We start from the raw sequence: 20,350 nt of genomic DNA, 5'->3' as shown, positions 1-20,350 counted from the left end.
AACCTAGGATCATTATAGTGAAAATGTGAAATCCAGGAATACAAGTACCACAAAGTAAAGTTCAAATCAGGACTGTACTTCATTCTCACGAACGGTATGGATAACATTGGCAAGGGTACTCGGGGGATGCACAACGTCCTGCACAGTGAAGTCTTGCCCTTTTCATTTCTGCTTCAGGTACACGTTTCTTTCGGCCGGCACCCTCCTCGTAAATAAAACACTAACTGCGAGCAACACATTCCCTGCATAGAATGTACCTTGTCTGTCAGTTGGCACGTTATTTTGAGATGTTGTTAGGTCATTTCCTCTAATAGAAAGCTCTGCCAACAGGAGTACTGGCGGATGTGACGTTCAGCGATACCGAGTGTAGGGCGGAAGCTTCGATGTTGACAGCTTCAGCTGATGTGTGTTGAGCGGAAGAGCTGCTTCTGTGAGGGAATACTGCCTCCTGTTCTATGGGAGAGGTTCTAGAGGGAAGGAGAAACAATGAGTCCTGCAGAGGAGAGCTCGGGCCGCAAAAGGAACATCGAGAATCGGCTGAAGCAGGTAGAGACTTGGAGACCAGAGAGCAATAAGTGTGGCGGCATGAGAGAGCATTTTAACTTGGATAGTTGTCATATAAATTATGAATACTGGCTGATATGGTGGCATAGTTGCCAATATGACCGGTTCCAATATGTAGGTGCTTATCCAGTCCTGTTTTTTTCTGTGCCTTCTGGGAATTGTAGTCTTGAGTTTTATAATGGGAAAAGTGGAAGCACAGGTTCCAGAATGCAAAGGAAAAAAAACAATACTGAATACGCATCTACAGATTGGAATGGATGGATCATGTTGGCAACTATGTGCTGGTTACGGAAGAAACCTCGTGGAATGTGAGTTTTAAGGAGTGCTGTGATGTTTACCTTGTTTGTAAAAAAAACCTTTATTTTTGACGATAAGTATAAAACATTTCACAAAAACATTGTCGGAGTGGATTCGACTGATACATAGCAACAGAGCACATTACTTTGCAACATATAGGTCCTACATACCATAGTACGTTCAAACAATTATGAGGAGTCCTCAGACCCGCCTTCTTGACTGTCTTTAAGGTAGGCTCCTAGTGGGGCCCAAATGTCTTTAGGTCTGCTGGTAGGGGTGACACTATTAATATATTGTATGTTCAGGATACTGAAGAGCGATAAGTCCTGCAGCCATGCCTCCGCATTGGGGGCTACCTTGGATTTCCATAATTGTAGTATATTTCTCTTGGCCACTGCCCCTGCAACACCAACAAATCTACACATTTTAACCGAAGTCTTCCCTATATCGCCCAGGAGATATTTATGTTGGAGAGCAGGAATATGTAGCCCAGTGATGTCACTTATGTTTCTAGCTACGTCCTCCCAGAAGGCCTTTATGGGGGAACATTCCCAGTACATATGCATAGAATTCGCATTGGGGGGCACCACATTTGGGGCAGGCTGTTAGGAGAGTAGGGTCAAACTTATCTTTTTTGGCGTAATGTGTAAATGATTTATTTTAAACTGAATTAACCTAAAGTTAGTTAATTGACACAGCCTTAGTGTGCTGGCAGTATCTTGACCATTGGGCATCTTCTATGTTGGTAGCAAGATCCCGTTCCTATTTTTGTTTCACAGTGTTCCCTGATGGAGTGTGTTCTTGGACCACTTTGTACAGTCTGGACACTGAACCAGTAAACCCCTCCTGTGACATAACTGCAGACAGGAATTCATGTATCGGGGGAGCCTCGGTGAACGACGGCCATTTCTTTTTGCAGGCTGCTTTTAGACTATAGTATTGCAGTGTGGTAAGGAGGCCCGCCCCCACTTTATTATGTACAGTTGCGAGTGTCGCGACTGCCCTCTATGTATAGATCTCCTATTCTCATTTCTTTGTCCGGGTCCCACTTACGCTGTATGGCCGTATCAAATGTTGGTTCCAAGTCGGGATAGTGCCATAGGGGGTAAACGACCAGTACGCGTTCTTGCATCCCACCCTTGCAAACAGTGCTACCCAGGCACGAACTGTGGAGCTCACAGAGTCTACTTCCCTAATATTGCCTTTCTTTGTTGTAAATGGCATTGCCTGGATGTTAGCCGGAGCTACTGCGAATTTCTCGCCCCGCACGTGTGCGTGTTTCTCTGCGGTGTCCCCTCAGTACTTCGCAAAGTGTGCTTGTGCTGCTTGAAAATATAATATGAAGTCTGGGGCTGCCAGTCCTCCTGTTACATATCTTTCGCACATACTAGGCCATTTAAGTCCCACCGATTTCCCCGCCTATACGAAGTTAACTGCTAGCCTCTGTAGCCTCTGAAAGAAATCTCTGCCCGGCCAAATGGGAATCTCACAGAACATGTATAATAATTTGGGTACCACCATCATTTTGAGCAAGGCCACGTGTCCGTACATGGATATTGGCAGCCTTCCCCAGATTGCCAGTTTGTGTTCCAGTAGACATCGTAATTGTTAGTGGACAGGGTCTGTCTGTCAGTGGACATTATTATTCCCAGGTATCGTGCTGTTGTGGGGGACCATATAAAATCTGATGTAGCTTGAGACTTTCCTGTAGTTGGCGTCAGTGGAATTATTTGTGACTTTGTCTGATTTTATAGCCAGATTACGTAGAGAATGTATTTATTTCCTGCATTATCGGGGGTAAATGTATTTCCGGACATCTAACATACACCATTGTGTCATCTGCGTATAGAGACTGTAGCTGGGGAACTACTCTGATGCAAATACCCCTCCACGTGTGTTAATGTCGGACCTTAGCGGCCATGCCCTCAACTGTAAATGAAAATATGAGAGGGGACAGAGGGCAACCTTGCCGGGTGCCCCTACCCAACACAAAAGGAGAGGACAGAGTGTTGTTAGTTCTTACCATTGCTGCGGGGTTCTTATATATCAAACGGATATAACACATAAACATTGGCCCAAATCCAAGTTTATCCAGCATTGCAAACATATAACTCCATGATACAGAGTCGAACGCTTTTTCGGCGTCTAGAGTAATTGCCGCTGCCTTGGCGTTCGGGTCCAATTGCGATGTTATTGTGAAAGATCTTCGGCGCCATCGATCGGGTTGGGATGAATCCTGTTTGGTCCGTGTGTATTAATTTTGTCATGTGCGGGATCAGACGATTTGCTATTGGCTTAGCATACAATTTTGCGTCCGAGTTAATCAGTGATAATGAGCGATAGGATGCTAGGTCTTGAGGAGGTTTTTGTGGCTTTAACAGAACTGTTATAATTGCCTCTCTCATGGTACTTGGTAACTTGCGTCTCCTCCTAGATCTCCATTAGTCTCAGGGCCATCTCCATCTTAAATACCTTGTAGAAATCGAGCGGGATACCGTCAGATCCAAGGGTTTTGCCAGCATGTAGGTCCGAAATGGCTTGTTCCATTTCCTCGGCTGTCAATGGGAGTTCTAGCATTGACCTTTCTGCTTCCCCTAATTTGGGCAGCCGGATGAATCCATGTAAGTTTGGAGGTCTCGTGGGGTCACTGTGTCCGCGTTAGCATACAATTTGGCATACAACTATTTGAACTCTTTGTTAATTGTATTTGGGGCCGTCTGTACTTTCCCTTCAGCGTTTCGGGTACTGGTAATGTGTCTTGATCCCTGTTCAGCTCTGATAAGGGTTGCCATTGCTTTGCTTGTCTTGTTCCCTTCCCTGTACTTCCTTGCCTTTGCAGGTTGGGTTATGTAGTATACTTCTTTCGTTGTCCAGTCAAAGTTTCGAAACATTAGTTTTGAATGTCAAATGTTCTGACACAAATGTGTCGAAAAAAAAAAAGTTTTGAATTTATTTATTTAATATTAAAAGGTTTATTTTAATTTAGTATAGTTAAGTAAATGTTTAAAAAATAAAAAAACGGTGGTTTGGGGGGGGACCACCCCCAAAAAAAAATTCGACACTTTTGTGTCAGAACTTTTGGCATTCAAAACTTGACTGTCGAAACAGTCACTAGGAACCCTTCTTTCTCTGCCAGAGTCTTAAATATTTCTAAGTGTTCTTGTATTTTTTGTGGGTGCCCCTTCCCTGCGGTCACTGATTGCTGAATCTCAAGAGCCTTCAGTTCCTGTTCAGTCTGGGATAAGTTCTTCCTTATTTCTCATAGGGCTCCATATTCTTTCCCCATCAACTGGCCTCTCATCCACACTTTAAATGTTTCCCAAACCGAACTCTGTGTCTGTACTGTGCCTAAATTGCATACAAAAAGTCCTCCACCTCTGTTCTAAGTGGTTCGATCACTGATTCATCCTTCAGTAGTTCTGAAGGCATGTGCCAAGTGTGAGTGGTGCGCTCCATATTTTTTGGTGGCAGTCTCAGGAGGACCGGGGAGTGATCTGACATCGTACGTGGGAGGATTGCACTCTGTTCCACATCTGGTATCAACTTGGGGGAGCACAACCAATAGTCAATACGTGAACTAGATCCATGTACCCCCGAGTAGAATGTATAGTCCTTTTCGAGGGGGTGCAGCGCCCTCCATACATCGGCCAGGGGTAACGTAGCCATTGCCTGTTTTAGCATCACTGCCGTTTTAGTGTACGGCCTACGGTTTCCCGTCGATCTTTCCAACTCGGGATCCAGAATTAAATTGAGGTCCCCTCCCCATATCACATTTGCCATTCCAATAGGCGATATCAGTTCCATAATACGAAGATAGAACTCAGAGCTATCTATATTAGGGCCGTACGTATTTGTATTTGTATTTATTTGTATTTGTATTTATTTATTTATATTGCGCAGCCTGCCCAAAGGCATCAGGGCGCATGTTTAGAAGGGTTACATAGGTTTACAGAAAGATAGATTACAAGTTGCATAGTAAATAAGCATACATAGAAAGTCGTCACAATAAATACAACAGTGGATGGGGTTGAAGAGCATGCAGTGGATGATTACCACATGGTGGTCAGCTCTATGTCTTGCTCATAGAGCCATTGTTTTGTTCTGTGTTTGAAGGATTGGAGGGAGGGGACGTTCCTGAGGTCATTGGGTAGTGAGTTCCAGAGCTTAGCTGCCAATGCCGGGAAGCTTGAGCCTCTGGCAGTCTGTAGTTTAAAGCAGGGAATAATGAGTGTATGTGCTTGCGCAGCTCTTAGTGGTCTGTGGGCTGTGTGTTGTGTCAAGCGCTCTGACAAGTAGGCTGGTGCTGCGTTGTTCTGTGCTTTGTAGCTTAAGATAAGAGTTTTGAAGGCAATACGCTGTGGGATAGAGAGCCATCGCAAGTTCCGTCTCGTGGATGAGATGTGGGTGCGCCTAGGAATGTTGAGAGCAGCCCTAATGGCATTATTCTGGGTTACCTGAAGTTTGTCGATGTTTCTTTGATTAGTTCCAAGGTACAGGGCATTACAGTAATCAATTTTGGATAGAATAAGGGTTCTGGCAAGGATCAGGCAGTTGTCCAGAGTTAGGAAAGGACGGCAGGCAGTGATTAGTTTGCACGTGTAAGCCGATGCTGAAGCTACTGAGTTAGTTTGTCTGGTGAGCGAGAGGGTGGAGTCTAAGTAGATTCCAAGTGTTTTAGTAACGTTGGAGACCTTAATAATGTTGCCATCAATGTTGAATGCATCATATTTGCTGCCAAGTTTTGCAAGTTTAGATTGGGAGCCTAAGATGAGTAGCTCAGTCTTCTCGTCGTTGAGGCAGAGACCGTGGTGGGCCATCCACGCCTGGATGACGGTGTAAACTGCATTGAGAGCTTTGACGTCAGTTGCGTAGTCACCCGTGATAGGGATGAGTATCTGGGTGTCATCCGCATAATTTGTATAGGTGACACCCAGATGGTCAAGAATATCAAAGAGTGGTTTCGTAAAGACATTATAGAGCGTGGGTGATACGCATGAGCCTTGTGGGACACCGCAAGGAACATGTGCTGGGTCAGCTGCGGCATGAGATGAGAAGACTCTCATGGATCTGTTTGCAAGGAATGAACTGATCCAGGAGGTAGCTGCATCATAGAAATGGGCAGCCGTTTTAAGGTGCTGGCAAAGGATTTGGTGATCTACCAGATCAAAAGCGGCTGATAAATCTAGGAGGAGTAGGAGCGCTTGTTTGCCCTTGTCTTTCAGGTCCTCAATTTGTGTTTTTAGGTCTATTAGAGCGGTCTCTGTGCCGTGTCTCGACCGAAAACCGGATTGCCTGAGTCCTAGTAGGTTGTTCTTGTCAAGATAGCTTTGAATTTGGATGTATGCCGCCCGGTCCAAGATTTTTAGAAGGTATGGTACCGTGGTGATGGGCCTATAGTTGGTAGGGATGTTAGGGTCTAGGTTAGGTTTTTTGATTAGGGGGATTACCCAAGCATCCTTGAGGTTATCTGGTACTATGCCAGATTTAAAGGAGGAATTGATAAGGGTGGTTATAAAGGGGGCGAGCTCAAGCGCTGCTTCCTGTACGATCGGAGCTGGGCAGGCATCGCCTTGACTATTAGATGGCTTTAACTTCTTGATGATAATTTCCACTTCCTTAATGGTTAGGGGGGAGAAACTGAAAGGTTTGTGGTGGTGATTGTGGGAGGAGAGATTGGCGGGTTGGGAGTTACCTACTGAGTCAGGGAGATAGTTTTTTTTTGTGTTGATTTTGGTTTGGAGAGTGGTGATTATGTTGAGTAAAGCTTTTTGGATGTTGGCGCACCATTCGGTGTCCGGGGTGCAAGTGTCAAGGGGAGCAGCTGGGGACTCTAATTCCTTAAGAATTTTAAAGAGTTCCTTGGTATTGGAATGAGCCTGCAAGATTCTATTATTGTAAACTTATTTTTTTGCTGCTAGTATGGCTTCTTTATACGAGAGGGTGATGGTTAGAAGGTTGATTTTATTTGCTGGTGTGGGTGAATTTCTCCAGAGGGTCTTGGCTTTACGCTTGTCTTTCCTAAGTTCACGTAGGTGTGGGGTGAACCAGGAGTTGAGGTGGTTGCGTGGTTTTTCTTTGCGCTGTTTAAGAGGTGCAATGGTGTCCAGTGCTTTTAACATAGCACGATTGTAGGTGTCCACAAGGACGGTAGGGTCCACACAAGTTGTGGAGACAGAGTTTAATAATGGGAGGATGAGTGGGAGTAGTTTCTCAGTTGTAATATCCTTCTTGTTGCGAGTAAGTGTGGGTGGCACAGTACAAGGTTTGTGCACAGGTGGGCAAGAATTGAGGGAGAATGTTACGTGTTGACCAGTATGATTTCCCTGTTGTATAGATGTCCCCACACAATTGCGTAACGGCCATCTTCATCGGTTAGTGCTTTGGACATCTGAAAATTAACCGTCTTATGCACAACTGTGAGAACCCCTCTTGTCATCGAGGAGTAATTCGTGGCCACCTTTTATATGCCTCCAGTTTCGTGCGAATACATCCGTGACCTTCCTGTGGCATGTGTCTCTTGTTATAAAAGTATGTCGATCTTATGTCGAGTTGCATATGCAAGTATCTTTCTTGCTTTTATCGGGTGTCCCAGCCCCCGTTTGTTCCAGGTGAGCAGTCTAATCTCCTGGCAGTCTAATCTCCTGCATAACCGATAACCTTTGTAATGGTGTCATAGGTGTCTTGCAGTATCATGTTGCATGCGCCATACTCCTCAGTGTTTTTGTTTATACCGTTCCGTTTCCACTTCTGTTTACATCTCGTTTTTACATCTCGTTTTTGTATCAGCCTGTATGTTCCTAGTCCGTGTACCATAGAATGTCTCATCCGCTTCACCCCATGGGCAACTGGCGTAACTCCCTACCCGCCCCCCTCCCTCACCATCCCCCCAACTGGACGGTGTAGTCCCCTCATAAAACTTAAACCTTTGAACTGATGGGTGGCTCTGTGCGGCTATTCTGCCCTTTTCCGCCTGCCAACCAGACCGCCTTAAGAGCCGCTGCACCTATAGCTTTGTGTATCCAAGGGTGGTAGATTATCCTGTATTCTCAAGCTCCCAGTATGTTCTTATTTGCTGGGTCCGGGTATTGGGTTCTTATCATTTGTTGATTGCGGAATATTCTGCTCGATGTACCCCATGGCCTCGTCTGGGGATTCAAAAAAATGCATCTTCCCAGCATATTGCAGGCCAACTTGGCGGGGTACATCATTGCATAGGAGATGGAGCGTGCCCAAGTGCTCTCTTGACTTGATTGAAATTGTGACGAGCAGCTTGCACCCCATTTGAGAACTCGGGGTAGATATGTATCCTGGTGGAGTCATATGTTAGGATGCCTTTCTCTCGGGACAGGCGTAGGATCATATCCCTGTCGCGGTAACTGAGGATGCAGCAATAACTGTGCATGGCGGTGCTCCAGGTTTCAGGGGTGACGTCAGGACTCGGTGAGCCCTCTCAGTCAGGAACTGTTGCGAGAGCTGTGCATCAGGGAGGACTGCCCGGATGACTTCTTCCATATACTCTTCCCTTGGGACATTAATTTGTTTTTCTGCCAGCCCAACCACCCTGATATTATTTCGGCGGGATCTAGATTCCAAATCTTCACACTTCACTTGGACTAATTTCAGGTGCTTTTTGATGGTCTCCATGTCCTTGCCTTGGTTCATCACATTGTCCTCTACAGAGCTTATCCGGTTTGCTGTTTCCAGTACACGTGCGTTTACCTGATGGAGATCTGCTTTAATGGACGAAATGGTATTACTATCTCATCCAGTTTGATGTTGACTGCGGCAAATCCTGTTTGTAGTGCCACCTCTAGGGCTGTGCGGTTCTGGTGTGGCGGCTGTGACACTCTGGCGGTTTGGTCTCCCATGTTGACGTTGGTGAATGCGTCCATGGGTCCCTTCTTATTAGTTTTATTGCCTCTCGGCATACTTTGTGGGCTATAATTGTATGTGGGCACCTCCCCTGGGCCGTCCCCTGGTGCAATTCTTCCAGCCTGTGTTGGGGGCAATGCTTGGCCCCGCGTCTATCACTCTATTGTGTCGAGGGGCACAAAATTACTGTGTTGCAGTTGCTACAGTGCCTTTCACCCCACCTCCACGTATGCTGGCTCACAATCCTATTGTCCCAGTGGACTTGCCATCTGCTATGATATGTTGCAGGGCTTTCTCCTCCATCCACTGCACTTCGGGGTTCCCACCACGGCCGATTCGCTCCCTGGGCTTTAGAATGTCAAAATGGGGGGGGTCCGCGCACCGCATACTTTGCCAATACTTTGCCAATGGTTCTTTGCACAATCTCCTCCCGTAACGTAGCCTCCCTTGCCCCGGCTCCCGCAATATTCTTCTGTTTTTTTTTTTCTCGTTTTTTTTCTGTTATGGGCTCTCACTCTGCGTGTTTCTTATGCAGCAGGATCTGCACCCCACACACGTACCTGCCAGTTTGTGTTTGATGAGCGGGAGGGGGGCCCTCCCTCGACCCGGCCGGCAAGCCGCTCGCACACAGCACACACGGCGGCCGATGGGGAGGCATAGCCAGCGCCTGCGTCTGCAACCACTCACGAATTGTCAAGTCCTCCGTGTGAACGGTACCTGCGGGACGCTCCGGGTACCTTATCTCACCTCTCACCGCCTGTCTCCGTGTTCGGGCACTCCCTCTTTAACTCCGCCGCACTGCACTGCCACGTCCGCGGTCCCTCTCCGGGTCGTACATGCCTGATTCAGCCGTTCCGGATGACAGCAAGCCCACCGTAGGCAGGGGAGGGGCAGCAGGCCTCGCAAACTCTTCCCGTCCAGGTAGCCATCAGTGTTTCACCATGGGTTTACTCCATTATTAACAGATGCTGTTTCACCTCACAAGGGTTCGCCAATACCCTGGCGCTTTAGCTTTCGCATCCTCCGTAATTCTGGGTTTACGTTCACTGGATACACAGGATTTTCTGCAGGATATGTGTTTCACAGCGAAGCTACTCTCTCAGGCGGCCATTTTCGTTGGCGTCCGACAGTGCCCCTGTGATGCTTAACTTTGATAGCTGTCTGTGCATTGATGCATGCAGTTCGTATTGAAAGCACTTGAGGTAGTTCGTACTTAGTGCACTTGAGGTATCTATGTCCAGAAGGGATCCTTGCCATAGTTCAAGGGTGCATTGGCTGGGACTATGATATAGAACTTAAATGGAGAGGTGTAGCGTCAGTAGTGGCTGAATTTGTATACATGTTGTGTTGAAGCATAGAATGTAAGCGTATTAGTAAAGGAAACAGCCAGTGGAGACCATGATGTGTGCTTGGAAAACCCACATGGGGTGGCCATGCCAACTTTCTGTTAGTGATGCACCTTGGGTAGGATACTTGCAATGAGAAGTCCTAAAACACTCTGGAATGTACTTGGTACATCTAAATCCCATTGAGAGATGGAGGACATACGAGAGAAGGCAGTAGTTGGTACCAACTCTATAGTGGGGTGAAATGTCTCCAGGGGAAAATCACAACAGAACAAAATTGCAATGGGGTATGTAGGTGCAAAAATCAAACCAGGGGAAAATTAGTGTAACACCTTGCTTGGGGCAAAATTACAGAATGATACTTGGGAATAATTCCTAGCAAGCAGAACCATCTTGCAACACCTATTAGCAGAACTGCAGTCGTACACATGGGCCCCAGAAAGAATATCAAAACATGGTCCAGCCCCATTCCAACCACTGGCCACCACAGATGGCTCTCTCACTTTACCTCTGCCAACCCCTCCTTCTCACTTTTATATACATTGTATATCCTGTGTGAAACAAGGATCTAGGAATTGGCAGATTAAGGGAGGGTGGGCTGCCTGCTGTGGTAGGCATGAACTTTGTGATTCCGATATAGAGCTGGTCGAGACATCAAAACCCCATGCGCCAATTTCTCTTGCTGTGGCATGTTGGTTACCAGGCTGAGAGCTGCCTAAAACCATACTCTAATTTGCAGAGGTGCTGAGCCCAGTGCGATTTGCTGAACATTTTGCTTGTCGAGGCAATGCTTTCAGTCAAATAACACTGTTTGTCAGGCAATTGGGGATAGGGACCAGAATCACTCATCGTTTTACCCAGAAGTCTAACCCAGTGTCTCTCTAACGGGATCAAATCCCTTTCATACAGCTATGGCTCAATAAATGAACTCCTACCTGCTAATCTGATAACTTCAGTTCCAGAATGTTGCAGAAACTCTACAGGGGGTTTGTTCATGGAGAGTTCGAATCGACGAAGAGCAACTGGTGAGGTGTGGATTCCTCAAAGTTCCTTGCTGACCAACCACTAAGATATTTCCGAGACTGCAGAAAGGTGAAGAGAAATATGCTCACAGTGAAAGGATCTATGTGGTTAAGATGGGCAATCCACAAACATACGCTCCCGAATGTGTGATCTCTCCAGCCTATTGCTAGGTACCAACGACTTCCTGAGCTCAGTTGAAGGTTCTTGTCAAGTGCCAAAAAACATGGACACCGGGAGAAGATGCTAGGATGGGTGGTTCTGTCACAATACCGATAGAGAGCATTTTCCCCACAGCAAGGACTTTGAAAACTTCCCACATCACATCAGATGCAAACAGTCACCAAGGTTTCCCTAGTTCCCAAAAGAAGCATGCATTCTCAAGCACGTACGGAGCATTTATCTAACTTTGCGCATGACTGGAAGTGAGTTAACATGGGGAGGGCACCAACATTGTGGACAGATGGGGTAGGACTATCGGGCTGTATCATCTGCGCAGTGTGTGTACTGACCCAGCAGCGGCTGTCCTAGAGTTGAGAAGGCACTGCCCCACAGATTATACCTACTTGTGTTACAAAAAATGAGGCAATGCCTGTATTACTCGAATAAGTATGTGTTCTGACAAATTTCTTCCCAATACACATTTTGGTATGATTTCTATGATGAATATCAAAATTCTGTTTGCGTGTTTTTGAATCTAGTAACAAAATGTATGAAATGTATGGATCCGCTTTGCTCCTGAGCGTGTCACTTACTCACATTTTTACTGACCCTGTTTGCATTAAGCTGTCTTTTCTGGACGCCTGAGGCAGACAGTTAGAAAACCAAGGGAAAGGGGCCCAGAGCGTGTGCTCTTCACAGCAATAACTGGAAATATATTCCCCAAATCTCCAATAGATGCTTTGGAATGCCTCTGGTGTAAATCTCTGTATTCCCTTAAACAGAACCATAGCAATCATTTGTCGTCCGATTATTTCTGTCTTTGCTTGTTTTTTAAAATAAAATCACCTGTTCCTTATTCTTATACATCCAGGTATTCAATCATTGATTAGGTCCCATTTAATAAAACAGACAATTTTTACAAAATAATATAAATACATATAGATATACAACAGTATGAAAAACGGTCCACATGACACACGAAAAGTGCTAAAGCCTTTAAAAATAACTGGGAAAAAAAGACATCTGTCTGTGCACAAAATAAACACAAACTGATCATCTGTAATACAAGGTTATCCATCTCTGGTTACAGAGACTGGCAGCAGTATACAATTCAATGTTCAAATGTGAATTATAAGGTAAGTTCTATAATGTCTGCATACCTCTAACCTACAAGGTTTCCTTTTGTCTGGAAGTATATTTACACTCGCAGTATTTTTAAGGAAGATCTTACTTTTCTAAAAAGGAAGCCACATTGCAAGAAGAATGTAATTTAGATGCTATGATGTTTAGGCACATCATTAACAATTAGCTTTATGGATATTTCTTTAATGTAGCTTTCTTACAACTTAATTGTTAATATTTTAAAATGACTTCTACATTGTCATGATAGTAAGTATCTCAATTGTTAGGATTCATTGTGTTGTAATCATTTTAGTTCTCACTTTGTTCCTAAAAAGGTGAAATACACTTTACTCTCTATTTATTTTCCCACATGTCCTACTCTTATTTTTAAATATTAATCTTCAAGGAAAAGATCTTAACTGGTCGCCTTTACAGGTGAATTTCCTTAAGAACAAAGGGGGAAACCACATAAATTGGCGTTATCAAGGTTGTACATCACCAGTCTCACAGGATTATCTGCGTTTTAGACTAATAAAACTACAAATTACTATGGGATGTGTAGGATTTGTGGCTATAATAAGCTTACATGTGGCAGCTTCATATTTGCTCTGGCCTTGGGAAATGCCAAGCTTTTCAGGCAGATAAGGTGGTACACAAACTATCACAGCCTTCTATGTAATACAGGTTGTTTTTAAAAATTATCTGGGCTGGTATATGAGAGTGTTGGAGATATGCAATTTCGTTTTGATGCCATTCATTATTCTTGCTTCAGTGTGTGGCATTGCTTTGAAAAGAGCGAGAGCTGAATTAGTGGAGTACGCCCCCCTTCAAATGTGACTGTACTAGAAATTGTCCGGCAGTCATGAAATCTAGTAGGTATGATACAAGGTTTTATTTAGCAAAGTAGTATTAGTTGCTACCTGGTTGTGTGGTCTTTCTTGGTGATACGATGTTTGAAGGAGGGGTTGAAATCACTGATGAAATTTAGCAGTTTGGCAGATATGGAGCTAATTTTGGGGCAAACCCCCAAGATCTATATTGCATAGCCATGATGCCACTGTTTGTTTAGCTGGCTTGCCAAGAAGCACACACAGATTTCAGTTGTACTAGACATTCAAGATTGAAGGAGTGTAAGGCAGCATTTTAGCTGTGGGATTTCTTCAATGTAGCACCTTTAGGTATAGCTGTGTGTCATCGGCATGTTGATGCATAGACTTTTTTTTTAATTCTTTTTATTGATTTTTTTAAAGCATAGTCAAAGCAACACATACTTCACTGCAGACAGCCAGACTACCCCAACCCCCCCCTCCCCCCCAAGCCCCCCTTTGCCCCTGGACCCCCCACAGGTAAATTACAACAGAGAGAAGAAAACAAATGAGTTGCAAATTTAACAGGCGGATTGATGGTCAGACCCGGTAGATGAGCTGCTGCTGATTGACAGTAGTATGCAGCATACGGACCCCAAATGTCTTTCGACTTTGAAGCAGAGTGTACAATAGTTCCATATTCTGTCTCCATTTCATAACAATATAAGATATCCGACCTCCACTGATCATATGCAGGGGGACTGCCCCTATCGCACACCATGAACACTCTCCTGCTGGCAAACAATAGCAGCAGACCCAGTAGTTTTCTAACATGCTTAGCCAGTTCGAGCGTGTAACCAAACAAAGCCACAACGGGAGACATGTCCCCCCTTTCACCTGCAGTTCCTTCAATCATTTCGAACACTTGTGCACAAAAAGAGTGGATTTGAGGGAAGGCCCAAGTAAGGTGTAGAAAGGTTGCTGGGGAAACACTACATCTCCGGCATGTCTCAGGTGCTTCGGAAAAGAATGTGTGTATATCCACTGAGGTCAGATAAAACTGGTGCAATCATTTGAACTGTATTAGCTTGAAGTTGCTATTGATGGCCACCTTTTTGTGTCTGCATGCAACAATATCTCCATATATCATGCGAAAGGGGTGCACCAGGGGCAACCTTCCACTTAGCCCGAGAATCCCAAGCCCACCCCGCAGCCCTGTCAATTGCAGCGTACATCCAGGCGATCAGTTTGGACCTAGTCCCCATGCTGATCAACCTGTGCAGGACCAGTGCAATAGGGGTTGCTTGGGGAAATCTGCGAACCTATCTTTCAGTCTGTCGCGCAGCCTAAAATACACATATGTCCAGCACCGACACCTTCCCCTTGCACATAAATTCTTCCAATGTAAGGACATGCCACTTTGGGAAGAGATCCTGCCAACACGCGTGGCCCAGCCTATCCATACGTTGGACGAAAACCTTCTCTCCCGTAAGTGCGATCCACGGCACACGTTTAATTGGGAGAAGCAGGGAATAAAGTAACTTGTTGCATGTAATCCCTGCTACCCATTTTCATGCACTACAGGTAAGCTTGACCTTATTACGAGCCCTGGGTATTTGCTGCAGCGAAGTAAGAATAACTGTCCTCAGGAATGAAGAGCGACCATTGCCATCTCTATTTGCATGTGTGTCCTGTCTGGAACCAAATCGGTATCGGGTAATATTATCCCCCTATATATGGTCGCCGTACATAATATCGCCGGGAAAAGGTTGTGGCGATATTATATGGGTGACCATATATATGGGGATGGGGGCAGCAAAAATGGCAATGTTTCGGCGACATTTTTGCATGGCGATATTTTTGAGGGGGAATTATTACATGGAACCACCAAATCGTACACAGCAAGGATGCTTGCGCTGCTGTTTAGTAGGCCTCAAAGTCAGGAAGGCTACTACTAACTTATTCCACCACACACGGGCCTGCTTTCCTTGCCAAATAAAAATGATTATGACTTCAATGATTTAAATACTTTGGTGGGGGACGGTATGGGTACATTAAGGAATATGTAGAGAAATCTTAGCAATATTACCATTTTAATTACTGATATTCGACCAAAGAGGTATATAGGCAGGTTCATCCACCTCGAAGAAGTGTCTTGGTGTGTGCCAACCTTTCCCCATAATTCATTTGGTAAAGCACTCACCCTGAGATATCGAGTGTCATCAGGGTGCCACTGGAAGTCAAACTCCTCCTGGTACTCTCAGGCCCATTGGTCAAGGGAAATTTAGAAGAGTTGATATTGAGGCCTGAGAAACTACCAAAATCTAAAGTATCCCTCATGGCAGGTGCTAAATTCTCTGCGGGATCCGAGAGGAATAGGATTAAATCATCAACGTAAAATGAGATAACTAGTTTGTGTGAATAGTTACACTCCGATCTCTGTGTCTGAACCGGACTAACTCAGCTAGGGGCTCAACGACGAGTACAAACAGCAGGGGGGACAGGGGGCACTATTGCCGTGTTCCCCTTTCCATCACAATAGGGGTTGAGAGCCTACCATTCACCCGGAGACGTGACACTGGGCCTTCATATAGCAAGGAACCATTCTCACAAATTCTCTCCCATCCGCAAAACCGTGGAAAGAAGTGGCCACTCTATGGAGTTAAACGCCTTCTCGGCATCGAAGGCCTGCCCCCACTAAGGACTGCTGCCCCAGAACCGAGAGGAGACCGAATATTTTACAAAACCCATATTACATGGACCTCCTGGTAATAAACCCAGCCTGATCGGCCAGTACGCACCTAGGCATTATCGGGGCAGCACCGTAGCTAAAATGTTATGGTCCAGGTTTATCAAGGAGATTGGGCGATAGGATGATCAGTTCTCTGCGCTCTTTCCTGGTTTTAGGAGTAGAGCAACCACCGCCTCACACATTGACTCAGGCAGCTCGCCGTCGTGCAGCGCCTGTTGATACATGCGCAGCATATGAGGGAACAGTATGTCTGCATAGGCTTTATAAAATTAGTCGGAGAGCTCATCTGGGCCAGCGACTTTCCCCAGTGGAAAGCGCTTTGATAGCCGCGTGGACCTCCTAGTTCTGTCAGCGGCCTACCGAGCCACTCATTCCTCCTGTGCAACCCAGTACAGACCCACCTATACAGACCCACCTGATCCAGGGACTCCTCAATCGTGTCCTGTCTGACCGTGATTCTAGAGGAGTACAGAGCCTTATAAAAGTCCATGAATGCCAACATTATCTCCTCATACTTCTGCAAAAGCTTCCCAGCTTGATCTGCTATATGCGACGAGTTTTCAGTCTTAATCAAACGGCTAATAAAGTTCCAGTCCTTTGACCCGCCTCATACCGTTTCACCACTGCGCTTCTATTAAGGAACCTGACTTCCCGTTCTGCTGCGTCCCTGAACAACCCCTGTTCCACTCAGAATCTAGCTTGCAGTCCGATGTCTGTCGGGAACCCCATTCCCGATTCCAACTGCCGCAATAGAGTTTCATGAGCTTCCAACTCTGTCCTTATAGTCCTGAGGACACCAGCTTCCTTGGCGATAAACAGACCCCATATTACACACTTGAAAGCCTACCAAAGGGAGGAGTGGGATGCTACGGAACCTCTGTTTTCCTGAAAAAAGCAAAGCACCCCCTGCCCCGGAACACTGATACGCAAGTTCTCGCTGTTAAAGTACCAACTCCTGCCCCCTGCCACAAACCTGGGATTAGAAGTCGCAACAACAGTAGCATGGTCTGAAAGCGTGTGCGCTAAAATCTTATACTCCGAGAACCATCCTGACCTATTTGCAGAAGCCAAGATATAGTCCAGCCTAGAAGCCGAACCGTGTACAGAGGATCTAAATGTATACTCCTTCTAAACTATGGCGATCCATCCATATGTCTACTAACCCTTTGTTTGCACAGATCTGTTGTAATTATCAGGTGGCCTTAGTTACTCCCCTGCCATGACCCCCCCCAACCTGTCCAGCGAGTTGCTCATGACCGTGTTAAAGTCCCTTGCCCAACATATCATGCTATATAGGTTTTGCTCAATGAGTTCTAGGGTCTCTAGAGAGTCTGTGTTTGGTCCACAATAATTCACAAAGGTAGCAATCCTGTGAGAATCCGAGCCCTCCCCTCCATGCCCCGCACCACTTTCATGCATCTGAACCCTAATGTGCCCTTAATACTATGCATACCCCTCGGGAATACCTGAAATACGATGCGAAATACCTGTGGCAACCCCATATTTTGGCAAATGCTGCCTCACCAGATGACGAGAGGTGTGTCTCGTAGAAATGAACGATCCACTTGGTGCCTCTGCAAGTAGACCTATCTTTTTTTAGAGGGACAGTTCATGCCTCTGATGTTCCAGGTCTTACACTTAATCCCCCTGTTAGCCATCCCCTCTTTAACAAGGAATTAACACCTCACAGGGGCGTACACCTCGTGCAATGACGTGAATTCCGATCTCAGCCAACCTCTCACCCAGCCAACTGAGCACAGCCGTGCCACTGATACTAAGCCTGGCGCGATTTGCCCCGCTTTTGTCCTTCCCACCGTCACCCCATGGGCGTTCCCACTGAAGTAAGTAGGGGTCAGAAGTCTGTGTGCCATCTGATCCAGACCATCTGCAACCAGGCCATCAACTGAAAATTCTCCAAACCCACCACCTCCACCAACAACCCCAACATGCCAGTATTGTCCCCCCACCCCTATCCCAAACCACAACCAAAAGCCACAGCATGGGAGCCTCTCGAGGCTTAGCCACCCCCACCTGCCACATTCACTGTAGGAGACCTCACATGTCGAACACCCCTCACAGTCTTGAGAATAAGCAGCCATATTGAAGTGATTCTGCAAATCTTGCGATTCTGGGCGAGGGCTGACCCAGCTCCATTATCTGCTGCATCTAGAAAGTCACTTGTCTTCTCCGGAGAATAAAAGAACGGGGCTTTGCCATTGTGTTCAACTCGCAGGCACGCCAGGAACAGCATGGCATATTTTAATTCCTTGGCTTTAAGCCGTTTTTTCACCACAATAAAGTTCTTCCGTAATGCCTGCACCTTGTTTGAAAAATCTGAGCAAAGCCGAATCTGGTTACCGTGGTAGCTGAGGGAGCTCAGTTCCCTTGACTGCCGCAAAGTGTGGTCCCTAGCGCAATAGTTTTGGAGCCTTGCAATAATAGGTCTGGGTGGCACGCCTGGGAACTGGTGAACGCCCTCCTGGGTTACGATGGGCCCTTTCGATCACAAAGGCTGAAGAGAAGCCAGGCTCTCCAACGGTCTTGTGTAGCAGCACCTCCACCATCGGCTCCATAGGCATTCTGTCTGTAGACTCTAGAACCCTGACTATTCTGAGATTATTACGACGGGGTGGACCTGGACTCTAAGTCATCCTGCTTTTCTTGTAGCTCTTTGACCGTCCTCCTCAGCTGGGCAACTTCCCTTTATGTCGTGGAGGATTCATCTTCCACCGTGGAGAGGCACTGTTCCGCCTCATCTAGCCTGTCGCCATGCCTGTTGAGCCGGGCCTGCATGTGGTCAACCTTACAGGCAAGCGTGTCAGTTTTGTTGTCCAGTGATCTAATGACGGCCTGCAACTGGGTCAAGATATACTTTATATCCCTGAGAGTGCTTCATTCTCAGATCAACTGTCTCCTCCACCTCAGGAGCTCCCTGCGCTGTACCTTTTGCCTGTGAGGGGGTGCCAAATGGGATCTTAGATTGTGTCCTGTGGTGCTTCCCCATTTTTCCCCGAGTGATGTGTACCCGCCTGACCCTACAAGAAGCACTCGGATCAGGGTAATGCTCTGCAACCCACCTCCACGTTGACTGTAAAGGGCAAGGACCACCCTAGGGAGTCAGATGTCACCAGCAATCCATGAACCTAGTGTTGATGGTTGTGCGTTGACAACACCTCTTGTCCTTACTGGCTCCCCAGCCTGTCTTTTACTCTTGCACAATCTCTCTCGATTGGGCTCTCAGGCCCGTCACACTCCCAAGGAATTATGCAGCGCGATATATTGCAGCTCTGCTCCTCGGCTGTCAGCGCACCCATACTGCTGTCGGAAAATGCCAGGTCGCCTCCAGTTAGAGAATGTGGTTCATTGCACCACAACAGCAGTGCAAGCGCTGCTACACCACCCCTCCAGCCTCTTCAGCGGTGTCCCCTGCCACTGTAAGGAACTCAAGGTGGCAACAGTAAAGACAGACACAAGTGATCACAGTTCAAAGGTGTTTATTAAACTGTAGAGGTAGGTTGGAAAAACACCTAATCTAAACCTAAATCTAAGATTGGAGCAAGCTTCGACCATCAAATAATAAGGCAGTCCAAGTGGCGTTGTCAAAATAAAAAGGCCTATACTAAGCAAAACCTATTGCCAATCCTTACTCTAAATACAAAAAAAGAAGTGTGGAATAATGTTCTCAAGAAAAAAGGGAGTGTTCACAAATGATGAGTCAGGGTGCGGTACTTGAGGTCTCCCTTCCCCACGTTTTCAGCACTGGAGCACAGCATATGCTTGAGCTTTCCCAGTGCGAGCCAATAGTTCCGTACCAGCTATCAGGTTCTTCTGATGGTTGTCTCTTAACAAAAGTCTCTTGCCTTCGAGTGCCTGATGCTTTCAACAAACACAAAGGTCTGTTCCACGTATACTTTGGGTGATTCACCCCTGGCTCCCCCCTCTTCCGGGTGCAGGCCCCCTGGATCTCCCTCTTTCAGGCCCGGAACAACAATTATTCAGGCTTTCTCAAAATTAGCTTTGGGGTGATGAATTTCCAACCCTGGATCTCCCTCGTTCAGGCTCGAACCCCTTTCAGACGTCAGCCTCACTCCACCGGGTTCACTATGGCTTTTCTCACTTTCACAAATCTTAGTCTTTTCAAACAATTCATTGTGGACATCCCTCGGTCGGGTTCACTCTTATCAACACACTGTTCATGCTTCATGAACAGTGTGACTTCATGCTTCTCCCCTTTTTGTCAGCATCCCTCGGTCGGGTTCACTCTTTCCAACTTCACCAAGCTGGATTCATTTCCCTTCGCTTCACACTATCGGTCGGTCAAAGACTTTGGACTGTACAGAGGATTTTACCAGACCCCTGTATGACCACTTTGACCCCCTCTTCGCCTTATCCAAGGCCTTCTGGTTATC

At 46.2% G+C, this 20,350-nt stretch overlaps 1 protein-coding gene across 9 annotated transcripts in view; it reads left to right on the top strand.

The window, feature by feature from the left end:
• Positions 1 to 338: 338 nt before the first annotated feature.
• Positions 339 to 20,350, top strand: part of EXOC7 (exocyst complex component 7) — a 704,768-nt gene continuing 684,756 nt past the window's right edge. For 6 of the 9 annotated variants that reach the window (XM_069654709.1, XM_069654707.1, XM_069654712.1 and 3 more), the window contains exon 1: positions 357 to 546. In XM_069654709.1, the coding sequence (XP_069510810.1) occupies positions 487 to 546 (60 nt within the window). In that variant the 5' untranslated portion in view covers positions 357 to 486. Of the gene's footprint in view, positions 547 to 20,350 lie in introns of all 9 variants that reach the window. The other 3 variants (XM_069654711.1, XM_069654710.1, XM_069654713.1) reach the window with 2 other exon arrangements.

Source organism: Ambystoma mexicanum, chromosome 3q (assembly GCF_040938575.1).
Source record: "Ambystoma mexicanum isolate Mex_15411 chromosome 3q, UKY_AmexF1_1, whole genome shotgun sequence".
NCBI lineage: Eukaryota > Metazoa > Chordata > Amphibia > Caudata > Ambystomatidae > Ambystoma > Ambystoma mexicanum.
Note: the sequence above shows the minus strand (reverse complement) of the source record. Positions and strands in the feature narration are given on the sequence as shown.